At 41.2% G+C, this 22,925-nt stretch overlaps 1 protein-coding gene across 2 annotated transcripts in view; it reads left to right on the top strand.

The window, feature by feature from the left end:
- LOC110535566 (cadherin-10-like) overlaps positions 1-22,925 on the top strand; it is a 62,640-nt gene that overhangs the window by 523 nt on the left and 39,192 nt on the right. For both annotated transcript variants that reach the window (XM_036935296.1, XM_021620631.2), the window contains exon 2: positions 5,411-5,763. In XM_036935296.1, coding sequence (XP_036791191.1) covers positions 5,548-5,763 — 216 coding nt within the window. In that variant the 5' untranslated portion in view covers positions 5,411-5,547. The remainder of the gene's footprint in view (positions 1-5,410; positions 5,764-22,925) is intronic.

The raw sequence follows: 22,925 nt of genomic DNA, 5'->3' as shown, positions 1-22,925 counted from the left end.
AGATACTTTTCTTAAACAAAATCGGATGGACACAGTGCTCGTGTGACAGATTTACAGATGTGAAGGGCAGTAGCTACACACATTCAGATTATTTTCCTAAACAAAATAGGACTGGCAATGTGTTTGCGCATGCAGGGGATTTAGAGATGTGAACGCTAACGGCAGTTTTCTTCCTCCAGTGTATCACTCTGATTAGAAGTGTTTAATGAACGGCCTTTCACCAATAAGCTAAGTGATAACCAGACTTATGTCAGCTGCCAGAGGGATTTGTGTGTGTGTGTTTGTGTGGTAGAGATGGCAAAACGTTACCTGTAATTAAGTGTGAGCAGAATTGATGGTGAGGCACTGTACTACTGATCCTATCTCAGCTCAAATGCATGGAAGGGTGAAGGGGTTGATCATGGGGTTTTGAGCACTGCACTTAATGAGTATGTTAGGATGTCATATGTACCCTGAAGCAAAGAACGCACTTCTCTGTCCGTCCGTCTCTGTCTCCCTCTCTCTTTTTTGCTCTCTCTCTCCCTCTCTTCCTCTCATTCTCTCTGCTGCTGTGTTTTGTGGGGCTTGGTGGAGACAGCTTTATAGTCACACAGGCGATTTATAAGGGTGCATTTTGTACTCGGTCGTTTGTGTAATGCCATTATTGTTTAACACAAATTAAACACTAACATGTTCCCTAAATTATTGTCAGATATGTAATGGCCTTTCAGTGTTGGAATAAAAAATAGCAAATCCCTGTCCTCCCACACACAAAAACTGCATGGCTCTCATACAAACACTAAACCAAATCTATTAACAGCCTCAAAAGTAAACATAACGGATGATCCCTAAATTAACATGTTAGATATAGTTAGGAAAAAACCTCTGTAAAAAAGATATATCATGTGGGATGTCATTGTTCGAAATTGCTGGGATCCTGTAGTGAATTTTGTGTACTGGGGCTCATTCAAAACACATAAAACATTAAAATATGATCAATAAACTCATAAATAGACTGGTAAAGAAAATTTGAATTAAATTATAACCTTCCCCTTATTGTGTCACATTCGGATCAAAATTACAGCTCTAACTATAACTATCTACAGTGATGATTTATTCAATGGGAATCATAATGTCTGTTTATGGCCTCACATATGTTAGAAGTCTACCCCCAGTCTTCAAGTTACAAAGTGAAGAGAGCATTTCAAAATTGCGGCAGATTTCAGAGCATCTATAAAGGGCTGTCAAGCCTTGCCAAAGACTGCAGCCGGCAGCCGTGATGCTAGCGATGTTGGAAAGGTCTAGGGCTCCACCAAGTGGGCACTTTTACAGGTCTGCTGCTTTTTCACAGCTGCATCACCGCCCTACTGTTAGACTAGGCTCTGTGGTGGTCTGTGAGTGTGCAATCAGTAGGCAAGAGCCACTCAATCTGTAAATCACAAAACAGACATTAATAGTTATTATAAATATCCCTTGACCTCAATAGACCACAACTGCCTAAACCTCAAGTGCACATTTTTTATAAATGTTTAGATTTTCAAGTACCACATTTGGTTTTTGTCAAATATGTATTCAAAACATCCACAGGGACATCATATAAACCAAATATCGAATATGTTGTATTTGACCAATTTTTTTTTTATGACGTAATGTCATAAACACAACATTCTCAAATTTGGGGTCATGGGTCCCTTAGTGCCCTTCAATGAGTTTGTTGATGGCAAAGTAAGATACAGTATGTATGATATTAAGTTTGATTATTGCAGAGGGAGATGTGATCATCAGTGTCCACATTATTGTAAAGGTCTAGGGAGCAGTCGATTGTAAAATGGAATGGACCGAGCTGGGCTACAAGTGGTTATATATTCCCAATTAAGGCTGCTGTTGCAGACAGGTTTTTGGATTTCAGGAGAAACGCACCCAGGATACTCATACAGTATAAAGGGAGAGTGCAATTCCACTGACCATGTCTGTTAGGAGTCTAAAAACTTCCAAGTGTGTGTGTGTGTGTGTGTGTGTGTGTGTGTGTGTGTGTGTGTGTGTGTGTGTGTGTGTGTGTGTGTGTGTGTGTGTGTGTGTGAAATAGTGTTTATTCTACTTGCTTTTGCCAGAATGGACAACCACAAATTAAACGCTCTACTCAAAGACTTAACTTGTAAGAGCATATTTAACGATTTTGTCCTTTCATGCCTCTCTCTGTCTGTTTGCATGCCAAGCCTCTCAAGCTTTCTACCACCTAATCTAATCATAAACAACTTTTTTATACACTGTAGGCATTTAATGGACTAATCAAGTCTAGATAATTCAGTGAGCGGAGTCTATAGCATCTGGACAAGAAATCCAGTCAGTACACTCTGCTCATCCTTTAATGGAGGGTTTGGAGGAATTCTAAAAAGACACACTGGCCTAATGCTTAATAGGCATGATGCATCAAAGCTTAATATCCAGAATGCTATTAAAACTCAAGGACAGCCTTGAATGATAATTAGAAAATGCAATCACGGGAATCAGCCCAGATTAATTTCCAGCCAATGTTTCCCGATTTCTGGGATGCTGCGCCCGCCTGCCGCCTGTCATAGTCATGACAAACCCTGGGCACATAGTGAAGTGATAACAGTACATCATCATCAGTTTATGGCTTACTGGCACCCCATGACATCCCCAATGTTCTTGGTTTCATTCTGTATCTGGGGGTATGGAGGGAAAACCACAGTCAATATCAAATGTTCTTGGTTCATACATGTTATCGATCTCATGCTTTGTGAAAATTATGAATTTGTCCTCATGGATTGCCAATTTTTCTGAATTTAGGGATTTTGTATGTTCTGCTGTTTTACTGAGGTTAGACATCTGAAAAACTGGTAGATGGTGGTTTTGCTGACTCTAAATGACCATGAATGGTCTAGTCCCGCTTAATATTTTGAAGTCTTGACCTTGGATGACAGCTGAGACCGTACCAGTATTCCCAATCCTAACTGTCTCTCTCTGATATTGTCATAACCTTTTAACATTTGGATACAAGACATAACCTGTCTGTATGAGAGTCATGGTTTGATTCAGTACAGGCATTAGCTCAATCTCTAATGACATGAATTAAAGAGCTCTTTAAGACTCTTTAATATTTCATTTTTGGATCTCATTAGCTTAATTATTTGATTTGCATTCATGGGATAATATTAATTTACATGTGGCGGTGCTTCAGTTCCATCAATGAAAACCATAATACTAATTTGTTCACAGACAAAAACAGGGTCCTTTGTTCATTCAAATCTAATGCCTTCATTGATATTAGGGTTATTTTTGTTGAACAAAAGTGGGGGAATTGTAAAATCGGTCTTTGTTTGTTCAAGGTCCCTCATTAGATACACAATGAAGGCCTTGCCACCAGTCTCTCACTAAATGGGCTCCACCTACCTGTATCCTCCTCTTGTTTCCAAACTGTCTTAAAAATACCCCCCTATTTATATATATATATATATACTGTATATACACACACACACACACACACACACACACACAATGTATATATATATATATATATATATATATATACAAAAAGTATCCCATGCTTGATAAGAATAATTGGCTTGCTGGCAGTGACATCTAAAGGTACTGTATTATTGGCTTCATGGCATGTTCGATAGAGTACCTAGATGAAGTAAAGTCCCCATCAGGGCCTGACTTGATAGGTAATTTGGGGATTCATACATAATTTATGGTCTTTGGGAAGTTAATCCTAATAAATCTTGTCCTCCTTTTCTAAAAGAGCCCATTTAGTGGGAGGCTAGTGGAAAGGCCATAGTGCCAGTGCCATCCTGACAAGCATTCATTGTGTATATAACGAGGGACCGTGAACAAACAAGGACCAGATTTGATAATTCCACCACTTTTGTTCAACAATCTGAAAAAAGAACCCTAATGTCAACGAAGGCATTAGATTTGAACATACAAAGAACCCTGTTTTTTTCTGTGAACAAAAAGTATTATAGTTTCCACTGATGGAACTGAAGCACCACCACATATAAATGAATATTATCCCACAAATGCAAATGAAATAATTAAGAGAATAGAACTGTTTGGCCAAAATGACCATTGTTATGTTTGGAGAAAAAAGCGGGATGCTTCCAAGCCGAAAAACACCATCCCAACCGTGAAGCACGAGGATGGCAGCAAAATGGTGTGTGGGTGCTTTACTGCAGGAGGGACTGGTGCACTTTACAAAATTGACGGCATCATGAAGTAGGACAATTAGGTGGATATATTGAAGCAACATCTCAAGAAATCAGTCAGGAAGTTAAAGCTTGGTTGCAAATGGGTCTTCCAAATGGACAATGACCCCAAACATACTTCCAAACTTGTGGCAAAACGGCTTAAGGACAACAAAGTCAAGGTATTGGAGTGGCCATCACAACCCCATAGAAAATGTGTGGGCAGAACTGAAAAACTGCGAGCAAGGAGGCCTACAAGCCTGACTCAGTTACACAAGCTCTGTCAGGAGGAATGGGCCAAAATTCACCCAATTTATTGTGGGAAGCTTGTGGAAGGCTACCCGAAACATTTGACCCAAGTTAAACTATTTAATGGCAATGCTACCAAATACGAATTGAATGTATGCAAACTTCTGACCGACTGGGAATGTAATGAAAGAAATAAAAGCTGAAATAAATATTTTATCTGCTATTATTCTGACTTTTCACATTCTTAAAACAAAGTGGTGATGCTAACTGACCTAAGAGGATTACATGTCAGAAGTTTTGAAAAACTGAGTTTAAATGTATTTGGCTAAGGTGTATGTAAACTTACGACTTCTACTGTATATATGTAGCTAAGTAGCTAGCAAGCTAGCTAATTTCCTTTAAATTAATTCTAGCTGGCTGTATTTATTTACTTTATCGCTACCTTTTGTTTCTAGAAACTATACACGTGTTGTCATTTCACAACTGTTTAATCAAAGCAAAAAAACGATGAACAAAACCGCAAATCACGTCATCCAGCTAGCTAGCCAGCTAAATGGTTGTATGCAGGAATGAGTCAGTAACTTATGTTTGCATGAACTAAAACTACTGTGATATGTTTTTTTTACTGGAACTAGCAGGTTTGAGCTAGCATATCAGAGCAAATCCGAGATAAAATGGCAGACTGCCAGTTGAAACTAGAATTCCTTTACTAAGAGAATCAATGAACGCATTTGAAGAAATGTGTAATTTCATCTTGCAGAGCATATAATTCATAATGTTTTATCTATGGAAAAAAACAGTAGCAATTAAAATAATGGCAACGCTAAACAGCTTAGAAGCCAATTTTCTCTTAATATTGGACACAGGCAGGCGATATTACCTTTGGGCGGATATTGAAACAAATTATGTCTACCTGAATTCGATATCATTGTTGCGTTATCTCTCTGATTCACCCTCATTTTTCTTCTTCACAGGGATCAATAGGCTATCAAAGGGAAAAGGACTACAATGCATGATTTGGTGGCGTTGCATTCCAGCGTGCATCCTACCAGAAGCTCATTACCATAACACATTAGTCATACAGAACTCCTTCCCCACGTGATTGGATACCATGATAACCAATCACTTGCAGATTATATTTATGGTCTCCATTCTGCGGCCAATCACTGCCCTGCCCATGGCACCTGGAAATACTGTGAATCTGTTGGGAACATCACCGGAGAAGGATGATGGAAAGATACTCCAGCGCGCCAAACGAGGATGGATGTGGAATCAATTCTTTCTTCTAGAGGAGTACACCGGGAATGACAACCAGTATGTTGGCAAGGTAAGGGTTTTATGTGCTGTTTTTATGGGACATTCTTTGTAGGCTGCCTAGAGATGATCGATTGTGTCATAGTACACTCAGTCAAAAGGACTGTTCCTGTTGTATTGACATAACTTTCAATAGATAGGACATAGAAATTAGAGAGGAGTGCATCACCTGAGAACTCCCTTAATGTAAAGATCAGCTTGTTAAGCTCCATCTCCCAGCAACGCGCAACTAATTCCAGTCTCTCATTCACACAACAATTCAAAAACAACAGTGGAATAAAGAAATCTAAATGAAGAACCAATCACTTAAATTAGCAATTTAACATGACAGATAGAGGAGGAATAGATGTTCCCATTTGTGAGGGTTAACAACAGACAGCATTATCAAATTACATCATGAGGCTAGACAAAATCACTGACCCACTACCTCACATCGCCAATGGCCTGAGCCTCCTCTGTCATGTTGACACAGCTCTTTAACTGATAAGACAGCGCAAAAACATAAATATTTCTCAGAGCTATAACCCCCTACTTTAGATCAGAGGAGCGACTTGTCAAGCCATCCATGTTAGTGCTAAAAAGAGAGCTAGTCACAGTGTTAGAGATGACGCTACATTTATCATCCTGAGGGAGGGGAACAAGGTGACTGTCGAAAGCCTATTTTCTCAGAGGAAGCTGGCTTTCATCACATGCCTCATCCTCAAGAGTAAACAAGTGTCACGGTACAGGGTGGAGTAGAAGGATATGACTACCAGCTTGGCAGATAGCGTCGTCCTGACGCAATGGAGAGAGACAGGGGAACAACAAAAATAAAAAGATGGAGGGAAAGGGGGTGTTGGAGAGAGAAATTATGAATCAATCAAGCCAGGCCAATGATATTTCACTTCACTGTGTTATACGTGATGAGGCAACAAAACAGTCCCGGCTATCCATTGAGGCTATCCACTGATGTTGTCAGTGACTGCTGCATTCTGGCTTTCTTCCTGACTATTTGATGGTCTCTGGCTGGCATACTGGCAAGTTTCCTGGCATGACAGCAATCACATGCGCTGGCCATCGACTCACCCGGTGTCCAATATCATTCACAATCAAACTGCCAGAATGACATGAGGCCGCAATAAATAAAGGGGGAGAAAAAAAACACCCACACGCTGGCTTTACTGAAGAAGCTAGTGTTGATTGCTATCGCTAATTCCATCAGCTTCACTCTGGAATTGTTGTCTGTGAGAAGGAGCGGTGAAAAGCTTGGGCATAAGGACAGACACTTAAAGGCCAGGCACCAAGCTGGGCTTATTTATTTCACATTCAATCAAGTTTCACATGTGAAACGGCAAATGTTTTGCTGTGCTACAAAGTCTGTAGCTTTTTCAGAACTCAATATACAGATTCAATACCTATAATACATCTCTGCACAAAGCAAAAGAGTGCCAATTGCACTGCTATTTTAGTTATCAGTTAATCTGACTGTCATTGATTTAATTGACCTATTTAAGCAATTTGAGGGTTTTCTGTATGGTTGTCTAATGTTGGTGGGGCATACTATTATATTTTCAATGTTAATCCTGAATCACTATGATATTATAATAGTTTTTCTTGAGTGTATTTTTAACAAAGTCCAAAGTCTAGGAATACAGGTGAAATCAGTTATTGACACAGATATGGTGGCATAGTAGGAAGATCGGAAGGCAGTGAACAAAGAGGTTGTCAGTTCAAATCCTAGGTGAGGACATGTTGAATAATAATTACTGTATAAATAAATAAGAAACATTAAATAATGTATGTAAAGTGTGTCTAATATGAAAGCGGTGTGAGGTTCTGGGCACATCCTAACAACTAATGGTTACTAAACCATTGTATCAGTGTTCATTTTGTCAACAATAACTATGACAAAAAAATATTGTCAACAACCTATTTTTCCTGACTAAAACTATGACGATAACATTTGTTTTGTCCAATCATAAGTATGCATGCATGCAATCCTCTCAGTTGCAGAACTGATATCTTTCAGTTTTGTGATCTGATTCTGCCCAGCTCCAACACTGCTCTCAGGCTGTCACGTGAGTCATTCGTCAGTCTTTTGAACTGATGCGGAGCCAAGACCCTTCACATGTAACTAACCTCAACCTGAAACAATAATGTTTACACTCTCTTTCTTTCAAGTAGGCTATTTTTGATTTGAGCACACTGGAATCTCTATTTCCCCATGTGTTCTGTTATTCATTCATCTGTGTTGCCACTCTGGCACCACGGTCTGCAAATGCTAGTTGTGGTTGTGTTTTTACTATAGGAAAAACAAATGCTATTTGTTGAATATTAGTACATTAATACAGTACTTCTGGGATTTTTGGAAAGCTTAAATTCAATTCTCCCCTTTTCAAGGATACCCCTATAATTTAGCCCTCCTTGATGGCGATGATGGAGAAAATCAGAGCTGTTAATTGTTTAACCTGCAGCCAAGGCTTTATTATAGCCTAAATTGTTAAGTATGGTTGGTATTGGTTACAATCTGCCATAATATCAATGTTGCAAGCTAAGGTATACAAGGGAATCTGCTTTAAAGTTCTACCTGTCTTCCTAGTAGCCTACTTGGTGTTGTGAACTGCTTACTGCTATTAACTTGCAGATGATTGTTGACACATCAACCAGGATTAAGGGACAGGGCAATTTGTGACTTATTGTTTTCATAATCAGTGGCTTTATTGGAGGGGGAGTGGTTTCTCCTCTCCTAGGAAATCAGCAATTAGTACCGGGAGGTGTGCACTTCACCTTTTCAAGGCATTTAGCAATTAGTATTTGTACTTCAGTCTCCTCTGTTTTCTCAGCCGTGGCTGTGTCGCAAAACTAAGACCGTCAACGAAACAGCGATGGTTCTGCAGAGTTATTTGAGGAAGGAAAGAGAGAAAGGCTCCACACCACTCTTACTTGAGTACCTTACCTAGTGATTTTCAGAATTTCTAATTTTGCTCTGTTATAACTTTTGCAACTGTCTGTTTTCTATCTCAGTTTTCTCCTCTACATGTAGACTTTTCAGACTCCCTGCCCCCCCCCCCCCCCCCTTGGCTGCAACCCTTCTAATTTAGTGTACCCTGCAAGCACAATCCATGTGGATTTCCTGGTCTCTGGCAGCGTTTAGAACTGCCGATTCTGCGGTCAAGAACGCTAAATTAATCTCAGCCTATGCTGCATTTCAGTCCCTTGACTTTCGGGCCCTGAAGGAGACATGGATCACCCCAGAGAACACTGCTGCTCCAGCTGCTCTCTCTTCATCTGACTATGTTTTCTGTCATTATCAGAGAGCATCTGGTCATTGCGGAGGTGGCACAGGGCTACTAATTTCTCCTAAGTGGAGATATTACATTATTTCACTCTCTCACCTGTCCATCTCCTTATTTGATTTCCATGCTGTCACTGTCACTTGTCTACTCAAACTAACATTGTTCTTATCTATCACCCACCAGGTGTCTGTACCACATACTCTCACAACTGGTGTACCCCAGGGCTCGATTCTAGGCCCTCTTCTCTCTCTACACCAAGTCACTCAGCTCCGTCATATCCTCACTAGGGCTCTCCTATCATAGAATGTGGATGACACTAAGCCACTTTTCTCCTTCCCCCTTCTGACACTCAGAAGGTGATACACATCTCTGCATGCCTGGCAGATATCTCAGCTTGGATGTCGGCCCACCACCTCAAGCTCAACCACGACAAGACAGAGCTGCTCTTCCACCCTGTAAAGCCTGCCTACTCAAAGACCTATCCATTACGGTTGCAACTCTACAGTGTCTCCCTCCCAGAGTGCAAAGAACCTTGGTGTGACCCTGGAAAACACCCTGTTGTTCTCTGAAAAAATCAAAGCAGTGACTCACTCCTGCAAGTTGATGTTCTACAACATCCGTATAGTTCGAACCAACCTCACACAGGTAGTGGAGCAGGTCCTAATCCAGGCACTAATCCCAAACCCTTGCAATTTATCCAGAATGCTGCAGCCTGTCTGGTGTTCAACCTTCCTAAGTTGTCTCATGTCACCCTGCTCCTCCGCACACTCCACCAGCTTCCAGTCGAAGCTCACATCCACTACAAGACAATGGTACTTGCTTATGGAGCAGCAAGAGGAACAACCCCTCCCTACCTTCAAGCTATGCTCAAACCCTACACCCCAACCCGAGCACTTCGTTCTGCCACCTCTGGTCTCTTAGCACTATGAGAGGGCATCTCCCACTCAGCCCAGTCCAAGCTCTTCTCCGTCCTGGCATTCCAATGGTGGACCCAGCTTCCCATAGCACCCACCCCCTAAAAAAGCATTTTGCGAATGAACACTAGAACTTGACTTTTCTCCACCCCTGACTAGCTTTGACTTTGCTGATAGCTACTTTATTGAGGATTTACTATGACTGTGATGTGGTTGTCCTATTTTAAGATGAATGCACTAACTGTAAGTCGCTCTGGATAAGAGCGTCTGGTAAATTACTAAAATGTAAAAGGTTAAAAGGCCTACTTGGACAAGGCTATCTGAACATGCACATGATGGAAGTTAGAGGTAGCCTATTATTTAATAGAAAAAAATGCACGGACTGTCATGTGACTAATTGCTGTGACTCAAACTAGACGAAGGCTGAAATGATGAAAATGTGACTAAAACCAAAAGGTATTTTAAGCCTTAAACTAAATCTAAAATAGCCGCCAAAATTAACACTGCATAATATATGACATGCTTTTAGGGCTCATTATACATACTGTATGTCATAAAGGATTATATTGATGACTACAGGGTGGAACTGTACATGGAACTGAAATGGCTTCTCTTCAAGTTGAACTATATACCGTGCATAGAATGGCCCATATTCACGAAGTGTCTCAAAGTAGGACTGCTGATATAAGATCAGTTTTTCCTTTGAGGTGATAATCAATTAATATAATTACAAGGACGGGGGACCTGATACTAAATCAGCATTATGAAAATGGGCCATGTGTGTTTTTGTCAAACTCCACAAGACGCGCCTCTTGGCGTTGCTGATTCACTATCACCTGATCTTCAGCGAGCCATTTCAGACAGCCATTAGCATGAGGGAGGGCATTTAACAAGCCAAGTCCTCGTGGAGGGAGGCATACTTGTTCAGTATGGCTCTGAAGTGTGAACACTTGCAATGCAATGCAATCAGAAGGCTTGTGTCTGGAGTTTCTTTCTGTAGGGGTGCAGTGACTCACATAAAAAGCTGTTCCATCCCAGCTATTGATGTGGACAAAACCCCTTTAACCTCTTGGTAGTCTGTGATGCTTTGTAAACAAACGCTGCCGCTCTCCAGTTCCCCTGAGCACTGTACTGATCATAGGAAAAATTGAAGAAACTGAAAAAACACTACTGAATGTGTATAATCCTGGAGAACAAGGACAACTAACAATAAAGAGAGAGAGAGAATATAATTATTCTGTATCCGTTTGGGGTTCTATTTTCCTATCTCCCCTCTGCAGCACTAAACAATGCTCACTAGAGACCTGACAAGAATTGCCAATGACTTTGCTGCTTTACTGACTATTCCTCTGTGTTTGTGCAAGGGGACTTAAAGCTAGAATCCTTCATTGAAACAATAAGAAAGCCTTCTCCCAGCCCTTGTTTATGCGAAGAAGCTAAGGGATGGGGCTAGAGAAATTTCATAGGGCTATGGATGCAAAGACTGACCATCCAGTATATCAAATGTATAGTGATAACCATGTTTTGAGGCTATACAGTTTTGCTTACACTTACGTTGTTCACAAACATTGGTGTAAAACTAGCGTATATTTTGGGTTCTGATTGGGTACGACAGTTGAACTAAGCAAATGAGGCCTCTAAGTTATATTGCAGTAGTTGCTTTGGGATAAGTCTCTGAATGTCCTGAATGTCCTTCAACTCCAAGCCAGAGCTTGGAGTTGAAACTGATCGAACATTTCTGGAGAGACCTAAATACACCTGTGCAGCATTTCTCCCCATCCAACATGACAGAGCCTGAGAGGATCTACAGAGAAGAATGGAAGAATATTTTCCAAGCTTCAAGCGTCATACCCAAACAGATTAAAGGTTGTAATCGCTGCCAAAGGTGCTTCAACAAAGTTCTGAGTAAAGGGTCTGAATACTTACGTAAAAAAGACATACACTACAGTTAAAAAATGTTTCCATTTAAATAACTGATTGAAGAGAACTTTTTTTTTCTTCACAATTTAAACATTTAATCCTCGTAAAAATTCCCTGTTTTAGGTCAGTTAGGATCACCATTTTATTTTAAGAATGTGAAATGTTAATAATAGTAGAGAAAATTATTTATTTCACCTTTTATTTCGTTAATCACATTCCCAGTGGGTCAGATGATTACATACTAATTGAGTCTATTTGGTAGAATTGCCTTTAAATTGTTTAACTTGGGTGAAACGTTTTGGGTAGCCTTCCACAAGTTTCCCACAATAAATTGGGTGAGTTTTGGCCATTCCTCCTGACAGAGCTAGTGTAACTGAGTCAGGTTTGTAGGCCTCCTTGCTCACACACGCTTTTAAAGTTCTGCCAACAAATTTTCTATAGGGTTAAGGTCAGGGCTTTGTAATGGCCACTCCAATACCTTGACTTTGTAGTCGTTAACCTCTTGAGTGTAGCGGGCAGTATTTTGATGTTTGGATGAAAAACGCACCAAGGCCCAGAAGATAGAATATGCCTATATTTGGCAGATTAGGAAAGAAAACACTCTAAAGTTTCCAAAACTGTCAAAATATTGTCTGTGAGTATAACAGAACTGATATTACAGGCAAAAACCTGAGGAAAATCAAACCAGGAAGTACTGTTTTTCTGAAACCTCCCTGTTCCATTGCATGCCTTCCCTCCATTTAAAGGGATATCAACCAGATTCCTTTCCCTATGGCTTCCCCATGGTGTGAACAGTCTTTAGACATAGTTTCAGGCTTTTCTTCTGGAAAATGAGTGAGAATGATCACATCGCGTCAGTGGATAGCTGTGTCCCCCCAGAGTTTTGCATGCGCGAGCAGCTTGGAGCAGACCTTTTCTCTCTCTCTCCTATTGAAAAAGCTATCGTCCGGTTGAAATATTGTGGATTATTTATTGTAGAAACAACCTGAGGATTGATTATAATAACGTTGGAATTTTCATCTGCCCGTCGTGACCTGCACGAGCCTGTGGATTACTGAACAAAACGCACCAACCAAATGGATATTTTTGGATATAAAAATAATCTTTATGGAACAAAATGAACATTTATTGTGTAACTGGGAGTCTCGTGAGTGCAAACATCTGAAGATCATCAAAGGTAAGCGATTAATTTTATTGCTTTTCTAACTTTCTTGACCAATCTACTTTGCTGCTAGCTGTTTGTAATGTTTTGTCTGCTGAGAGAGCTGTCCTAACATAAACGCTTGGATAGCTTTCGATGTAAAGCTTTTTTGAAAAATGACATGCCAGAAGGATTAACAACAAGCTAAACTGTGTTTTGGTATATTGCACTTGTGATTTCATGGAAATTAAATATTTTTAGCAATTTAATTTTAATTTGTCGCTCTGCAATTCAGCAGATGTTGACGAAAATGATCCCCCAAAAGAAACCGGTGCGCCAAGAGGTTTTAACTTCAGATGTTGCTTCAATATATCCACCTAATATTCCATCATGATGCCATCTATCTTCTTAAGTGCACCAGTTCCTCCTGCAGTAAAGCACCACCAAAACATACATACAACATACAACATACAATTTATTTCTTAGGTCTTGGCTGATTTCTTTTGATTTTCCCATGAAAATCACAATTTTCATTTTGATATTCCCATGATGTCAAGCAAAGAGGCACTGCGTTTGAACGTAGCCCTTGAAAAACATCCACAGGTACACCACCAATTCACTCAAATTATGTCAATTAGCCTATCAGAAGCTTCTAAAACCATGACATAATTTTCTGGAATTATCCATGCTGTTTAAAGGCACAGTCAACTTGTTGTATGTAAACTTCTGATCCACTGGAATTGTGATACATTGAGTTATAAGTGAAATAATCTGTCTGTAAACAAGGTACAAGGTAAATGTCCTAAACAATTTGCCAAAACTACAGTTTGTTAACAAGAAATGTGCGTAGTGGTTGAAAAACTAGTTATAATGACTCCAACGTAAGTGTATGTAAACTTCCGACTTCAACTGTGAGTGATATATATATATATATATATATATATATATATATACACAAACATTTCTAAACCTGTTTATGCTTTATCAATATGAGGTATTGTTTGTAGATTGACCAGGAAAAAAAAAAAACATTAAATCAATTTTAGAATAAGCCAATCATTTGTTGTAACAAGGTAGGGTTGGTATAGAGAAGATATTTGGTAAAAGTCCATATTATGGCAAGAACAGCTCAAATAAGCTAAGAGAAATGACAGTTCATCAATATTTTAAGACATGAATGTCAGTCAATGCGGAAAACTTCAAGAACTTTGAATGTTTCTTCAAGTGCAGTCACAAAAACCATCAAGCGCTATAATGAAACTGGCTCTTATGAGGACCGCCACAGAAAAGGAAGACCCAGTTACCTCTGCTGAAGAGGGTAAGTTCATTAGTTACCAGCCTGCGTGAATCAGGCCTTCACGGTCAAATTACTGAAAATAAACCACTTCTAAAGGACACCATTAAGAATAAGAAACTTGCTTAGGTCAAGAAACACGAGCAATGGCCATTAGACAGGTGGAAATCTGCCGTTTGGTCTAATGAGTCCAAATTTGATATTTTTGGTTCCACCACTTTGTCTTTGTGAGACGTAGAGTAGGTGAACGGATGATCTCTGCAATGTGTTGTTCCCACCTGTAAATTATGGAGGAGGAGGTGTGATGGCGTGGGTGCTTTGCAGGTGACACCCTCTGTGATTTAATTAGTAGTCAAGGCACACTTAAACAGCATGGCACCCACAGCATTCTGCAGTGATACGCCATCTCATCTGGTTTGCATTTAGTGGGACTATAATTTGTTTTTCAACAGGACATGACTCAACACACCTCCAGGCTCTGTAAGGGCTATTTTCCAAGAAGGAGAGTGATGCAGTGCTGCATCAGATGACCTGGTCTCCACAATTACATGACCTCAACCCAATTGAGATGGTTTGGGATGAGTTGGACCACAAAGTAAAGGAAACACAGCCAACTAGTGCTCAGAATATGTCGAAACTCCTGCTATATTCCTTATACAAACACAGTATATTTTATATTAGTTATCTTGTAGTTTTTTTGTTCTACGCTTCAGCTCTACCCAACCCCTGCCATCTTTCTCTTTAATAATACAATCCATTTTTTATTTATATTTGCCATGTATTTTTCAACTGTGCTGTGATGTTTCACAAAAGTTCTGAACCGTTCTATTCTCATAGTTTCCACAGATTGTATATTAAAGATATTTTTTTTCTTCAGAAAGTTATTATATTCTTGATTGATTTGACTATTTCTTTTCATATCACCCAACAGTGCTACAGTGGGGAGAACACGTATTTGATACACTGCCGATTTTGCAGGTTTTCTACTTAAAAAGCACGTAGAGGTCTGTCATTTTTATCATAGGTACACTTCAACTGTGAGAGACGGAATCTAAAATCCATAAAATCACATTTGTATGATTTTTAAGTTATTTGCATTTTATTACATGACAAAAGTATTTGATACATCAGCAAAGCAGAACTTAATATTTGTTACAGAAACCTTTGTTTGCAATTACAGAGATCATACGTTTCCTGTAGTTCTTGACCAGGATTGCACACACTGCAGCAAGGATTTTGGCCCACTCCTCCATACAGACCTTCTCCAGATCTTTCAGGTTTCGGGCTGTAGCTGGGCAATACAGACTTTCAGCTCCCTCCAAAGATTTTCTATTGGGTTCAGGTCTGGAGACTGGCTAGGCCACTCCAGGAACTTGAGATGCTTCCTACGGAGCCACTCCTTAGTTGCCCTGGCTGTGTGTTTCAGGTCGTTGTCATGCTGGAAGACCCAGCCACGACCCATCTTCAATGCTCTTACTGAGGGAAGGAGGTTGTTGGCCAAGAAGTCGCGATACATGGCCCCATCCATCCTCCCCTCAATGCGGTGCAGTTGTCCTGTCCCCTTTGCAGAAAAGCAACTCCAAAGAATAAAGTTTCCACCTCAATGCTTCACGGTTGGGATGGTGTTCTTGGGGTTGTACTCATCCTTCTTCTTCCTCCAAACACGGCAAGTGGAGTTTAGACCAAAAAGCTCTATTTTTGTCTCATCAGACCACATGACCTTCTCCCATTCCTCCTCTGGATCATCTAGATGGTCATTGGCAAACTTCAGATGGGCCTGGACATGCGCTGGCTTGAGCAGGGAGCCCTTGCGTGCGCTGCAAGATTTTAATCCATGACGGCGTAGTGTGTTACTAATGGTTTTCTTAGACTGTGGTCCCAGCTCTCTTCAGGTCATTGACCAGGTCCTGCCGTGTAGTTCTGGGCTGATCCCTGAACTTCCTCATGATCATTGATGCCCCACGAGGTGAGATCTTGCATGGAGCCCCAGACCGAGGGTGAATGACCGTCATCTTGAACTTTTCCATTTTCTAATAATTGTGCCAACAGTTGTTGCCTTCTCACCAAGCTGCTTGCCTATTGTCCTGTAGCACATCCCAGCCTTGTGCAGGTCTACAATTTTATCCCTGATGTCCTTACCCAGCTCTCTGGTCTTGGCCATTGTGGAGAAGTTGGAGTCTGTTTGATTGAGTGTGTGGATATGTGTCTTTTATACAGGTAACGAGTTCAAACAGGTGTAGTTAATACAGGTAATGAGTGGAGAACAGGAGGGCTTCTTAAAGAAAAACTAACAGTGAGAGCCGGTCTGTGAGAGACGGAATTCTTACTGGTTGGTAGGTGATCAAATACTTCCATTTTTGCAGTAGCGCTGCAATTAGTTGGTTGTAATTTTGAATAGAGAAGACATTTCCAGATATTTTTGTTAGCTGCATGTGTGATATAATTTACAAAGATTATACCTTTTTAAACATCTATTCAGAATATGTTTTTTTTTTAAATCAATTAGTACATTTAAGCAACGCGAAGTGCCTGGATAAGGCCCTTTTGCCATAGTATATCGGCCATATACCACAAACGCCCGTGGTGCCTTATTGCTATTATAAACTGGATACCAATGTAATTAGAGCATTAAAAATAAATGTTTAGGCCTCCCGGGTTGCGCAGTGGTTAAGGGCGCTGTACTGCAGCACCAGCTGTGCCATCAGAGACTCTGGGTTCAGGCCCAGGCTCTGTCGTAACCGGCCGCGACCGGGAGGTCCGTGGGGCGACGCACAATTGGCCTAGCGTCGTCCGGGTTAGGGAGGGCTTGGCCGGTAGGGATATCCTTGTCTCATTGCGCACCAGCGAATCCTGTGGCGGGCCGGGCGCAGTGAGCTCTAACCAAGGTTGCCAGGTGCACGATGTTTCCTCTGACACATTGGTGCGGCTGGCTTCCGGGTTGGATGCGCACTGTGTTAAGAAGCAGTGTGGTTTGGTTGGGTTGTGTATCGGAGGATGCATGACTTTCAACCTTCGTCTCTCCCGAGCCCGTATGGGAGTTGTGGCGATGAGACAAGATAGTAGCTACTAAAAACAATTGGATACCACAAAATTGGGGAGAAAAAGGGGTCTAAATGTATTGTCATGATAATTTCTTTCTTTCTGGATATGAATGCCGAGTATGTCCACATCATCGTCAGACCATTTTATTGGTGAACTACACGGTAATGTAAAAGTTATATTTTTTTGTGGTCCAATATGTCCAGGATGTCTTGCTCCCAGACAGACTAAACAACTTCTTTGCTAGCTTTGAGGACAATACAGTGCCGCTGACACAGCCCACTACAAAAACTTGCGGACTCTCCTTCACTGCAGCCGACGTGAGTAAAACATTTAAACGTGTTAACCCTCAAGGCTGCAGGCCCAGACGGCATCCTCAGAGCATGCGCAGACCAGCTGGCTGGTGTGTTTACGGACATATTCAATCAATCCTTATCACAGTCTGCTGTTCCCACATGCTTCAAGAGGGCCACAAATGTTCCTGTTCCCAAGAAAGCTAAGGTAACTGAGCTAAATGACTACCGCCCCGTAGCACTCACTTCAGTCATCATGAAGTGCTTTGAGAGTCTAGTCAAGGACCATATCACCTCCACCCTACCTGACACCCTAGTCCCACTCCAATTTGCTTACCGCCACAATAGGTCCAAGGACGACGCAATTGCAACCACACTGCACACTGCCCTAACCCATCTGGACAAGAGGAATACCTATGTGAGAATGCTGTTCATCGACTACAGCTCAGGATTTAGTACCCTCCAAACTTGTCATCAAGCTCGAGACCCTGGGTATTGACCCCACCCTGTGTAACTGGGTACTGGACTTCCTGACGGGCCGCACCCAGGTGGTGAGGGTAGGTAACAACATCTCCACCCCGCTGATCCTCAACACTGGGGCGCCATAAGGGTACGTTCTGAGCCCTCTCCTGTACTCCCTGTTCACCCACGAATGCGTGGCCATGCATTTCTCCAACTCAATCATCAAGTTTGCAGACAAAACTACAGTGGTAGGCTTGATTACCAACAACGACGAGACGGCCTACAGGAAGGAGGTGAGGGCCCTCGGAGTGTGGTGTCAGCTGTTTTATCGCCTGGTACGGTAACTGCTCTGCCCACAACCGCAAGGCTCTCCAGAGGGTAGTGAGGTCTGCACAACTTATCACCGGGGGCAAACTACCTGCCTTCCAGGACACCTACACCACCCGATGTCACAGGAAGGCCATAAAGATCATCAAGGACAACAACCACCCAAGCCACTGCCTGTTCAGCCTGCTATCATCCAGAAGGCGAGGTCAGTACAGGTGCATCAAAGCAGGGACCGAGAGACTGAAAAACAGCTTCTATCTCAAGGCCATCAGACTGTTAAATAGCCACCACTAACATTGAGTGGCTGCTGCCAACATACTGACTCAACTCCAGCCACTTTAATAATTGAAAAATGTATGTAAAAAATGTATCACTAGCCACTTTAAACAATGCCACTTAATATAATGTTTACATACCCTACATTACTCATCTCTTACGTATGTACTGTACTATATACCATCTACTGCATCTTGCCATCTTTATGTAATACATGTATCACAAGCAACTTTAAACAATGCCACTTTTATATGTTTACATACCCTACGTTACTCATCTCATATGTATATACTGTACTCGATACCATCTACTGCATCTTGCCGTTCTGTACCGTCACTCATTCATATATTTTTATGTACATATTCTTTATCCCTTTACACTTGTGTGTATAAGGTAGTTGTTGTGAAGTTGTTAGGTTAGATTACTTGTTGGTTATTACTGCATTGTCGGAACTAGAAGCACAATCATTTCGCTACACTTGCATTAACATCTGCTAACCATGTGTATGTGACAAATAAAATTTGATTTGAATATGTACACTTATCATAATTTGGTTGTAATCGACCAAGCCTTACTTGGGCAAATACAATACTGTATGTTAGTTATCTGTGCCTACCTCGAATCGCATTCAATGCAACCATATTGAATTATATGTATTCTATTTTGTTGCTAAACTCATTAAACAATATTGCATTTCTGAAGGACAAGTTCATAAAAACTACAGTGTCTGCATAGCCTATGTGGGGCATTAGGTCATAGATAGGAAATATCATAGCAATTCATACTTTTATGTCACTTATTTTACTCATGGATCCATGGATCGACTCTATACTACTAGATTAATCAATAATACTGCATGAATTGCTTGATTCGATTCCATACTGCTGCAAGAATTGACTGTATAATACTTAATTAATCAATTTCATAATACTGCATTGAATAGATTCAAATTTTGCATGAATCGACTGTATAAATCTGCATAAATCACTGGACTCAATAATACTACACGAATACATGCAGCACAGGGGTATATTGCCCACTCCATACTGGTGTGCCAGCCTGCCAGTTATCCAGACTGGCAGACAGACAGTGTACTGTAAACAGCGGATTACACTGTGGCTTGTGAGATTGCCCATAAACGGACCTCCAATAATTACCTTTTAGTGTTTACCGTCTGAGCGTGTTGTGTATTTTCTGACTTGTCTAATTCAATAAGTGCTAGCAGGTATATAGTAAATCCCCTAGTCTTGTGTTGTCTGACGACTGTCAAACTCCAATTAGCTGGCAGACCTGACAGCGCATGGCTCCATTGTATGGAGTTCTCTCTTCCCTTCCATTTGATGGTCTCCTCTTTGTTTTCTTTCTGTCAATTCTCTCTCTTATTGGGGTTAACCATTGAGTCTGAGAAGCATACCATATGTCCTAAATATCCCTGGTCAGAAGTAGTCAAAATGTAGGGAACAGGGTGCCATTTGGGACACAAACAGACTGCAAGAGTCATCAGCGGAATGTGCAGTGGGAAAGTAAAGAACACTGGGTAAAAACAAAGTACTTTAGGAGATTCTGTACACAATTGAAGAGTAGCCACTGTACATTTTATGTAGAAATTATTATATTGGCTTATCATATTCTTCAATGTTCAGCAATGAACATCAGGAGTAAAACTATTCAGACTGTAGCTGTATTCATAATCAGCGTCCCAAAATGGAACCTTATTCCTACTTTTCACCAGTGTCGTGCACTAAATATGGAATAGGGACCATTTGCATATTTCTCACTTTCTTCCCAAAGTTGCATTGTTGTTGATCCTGGTTTTCAGATTGCAGAAAATAATGAGTTTCTCCCTCAGTGTGTTGATATTAATATTCATGAATATTATGATGCTGTGTCCCTCACTGCTTGTCACTTAGGATGTGATGGCCCATGAGATATAGTGCTAAATATAAGCCTATGACACTGTAGTATCAGCAGTGCAGTAATGAGCTTCAAGCCAGTCACTCATCATAGTTACTTGAAGTAATGCTAATTTATTTCAAGACGATGAATAGTCTAGAAAGAGGCACTTAGATGGTACATTGGACCAAGCTTAGCAGAAACAAAAGTACAAGAATATATGTTGTATTGTGTTCTTGTGATGCAATGATTTCCCCTATTTGGGAGTGAGAGGCACCTTTTCATTATAACATTGGAGGAAATACCTTCCTAGTGTATGATTCATGTTTTTGCTGGTCTAATAAATGCTATGCAGTTAGCTAATATTTAGAAAAACAAAAGTTTGTTAGGCTAGAAACAGTATATAGATGGTTATGCTAACCTGTTTGCAATCCCTTTAACTTTGCTAGCTAGCTTCCTGGCTAGCTACAGAGGTTATTGGGTTACAGCAGTTAGCTAGCTACTGTCAGTTGTTGTTTTGCTATTATCATATTTTACCTAAGCATCCTGGCATGTAAATATAACACCATAGACACATTTAAATGTAGGCGTAGAAGCATGATGTGTTCAGAATTCCATGATCTGAACTCAAATCAAATCTTGCAGATGTTATCACAGGTGCAGCGAAATGCTTCTGCTTCTAGCTCCCATCAGTGAAGTAATACCGAACAACATAAATAAAAATAAAAAAAATTCTAATAAAATAATGAAAATCAAGAAATATCTGAATGAGCAATGTCAGAGTCCAGAATATACAGTGCTCAAAAAAATAAAGGGAACACTAAAATAACACATCCTAGATCTGAATGAATTAAATATTCTTATTAAATACTTTTTTCTTTACATAGTTTAATGTGCTGACAACAAAATCACACAAAAAATATCAATGGAAATCAAATGTATCAACCCATGGAGGTCTGGATTTGGAGTCACACTCAAAATTAAAGTGGAAAACCAAGCTACAGGCTTATCCAACTTTGATGTAATGTCCTTAAAACAAGTCAAAATGAGGCTCAGTAGTATGTGTGGCCTCCACGTGCCTGTATGACCTCACTACAACGCCTGGGCATGCTCTTGATGAGGTGACGGATGGTCTCCTGAGGGATCTCCTCCCAGACCTGGACTAAAGCACCCGCCAACTCCTGGACAGTCTGTGGTGCAATGGAGACATGATGTCCCAGATGTGCTCAATTCGATTCAGGTCTGGGGAACGGGCGGGACAGTCCATAGCATCAATGCCTTCCTCTTGCAGGAACTGCTGACACCCTCCAACCAACATGAGGTCTAGCATTAGGAGGAAGCCAGGGCCAACCGCACCAGCATATGGTCTCACAAAGGGTCTGAGGATCTCATCTCGGTACCTAATGGCAGTCAGGCTACCTCTGGCGAGCACATGGAGGGCTGTGCGGCCCCCCAAAGAAATGCCACCCCACACCATGACTGACCCACCGCCAAACCAGTCATGCTGGAGGATGTTGCAGGGAGCAGAACGTTCTCCACGGCGTCTCCAGACTCTGTCACGTCTGCTCAGTGTGAACCTGCTTTCATCGGTGAAGACCACAGTGGCGAATTTGCCAATCTTGGTGTTCTCTGGCAAATGCCAAACGTCCTGCACGGTGTTGGACTTTAAGCACAACCCCCACCTGTGGACGTTGGGCCCTCATACTACCCTCATGGAGTCTGTTTCTGACCGTTTGATAAGACACATGCACATTTGTGGCCTGCTGCAGGTCATTTGCAGGGCTCTGGCAGTGCTCATCCTGCTCCTCCTTGCACAAATGCGGAGGTAGCGGTCCTGCTGCTGGGTTGTTGCGCCTCCTATGGCCTCCTCCACGTCTCCTGATGTACTGGCCTGTCTCCTGGTAGCGCCTCCATGCTCTGGACACTACGCTGACAGACACAGCAAACCTTCTTGCCACATCTCGCATTGATGTGCCATCCTGGATGAGCTGCACTACCTGAGCCACTTGTGTGGGTTGTAGACTCCGTCTCATGCTACCACTAGAGTGAAAGCACCGGCACCATTCAAAAGTGACCAAAACATCAGCCAGGAAGCATAGGAACTGAGAAGTGGTCTGTGGTCCCCACATGCAGAACCACTCCTTTATTGGGGGTGTCTTGCTAATTGCCTATAATTTCCACCTGTTGTCTATTCCATTTGCACAACAGCACGTGACATTTATTGTCAATCAGTGTTGCTTCCTAAGTGGACAGTTTGATTTCACAGAAGTGTGATTTACTTGGAGTTACGTTGTGTTGTTTAAGTGTTCCCTTTATTTTTTTGAGCAGTGTATATACAGTA

This window comes from Oncorhynchus mykiss, chromosome 11 (genome assembly GCF_013265735.2).
Source record: "Oncorhynchus mykiss isolate Arlee chromosome 11, USDA_OmykA_1.1, whole genome shotgun sequence".
Lineage (NCBI taxonomy): Eukaryota > Metazoa > Chordata > Actinopteri > Salmoniformes > Salmonidae > Oncorhynchus > Oncorhynchus mykiss.
The sequence above is the reverse complement of the archived record's forward strand: the minus strand, read 5'-3'. Positions and strand labels throughout refer to the sequence as shown.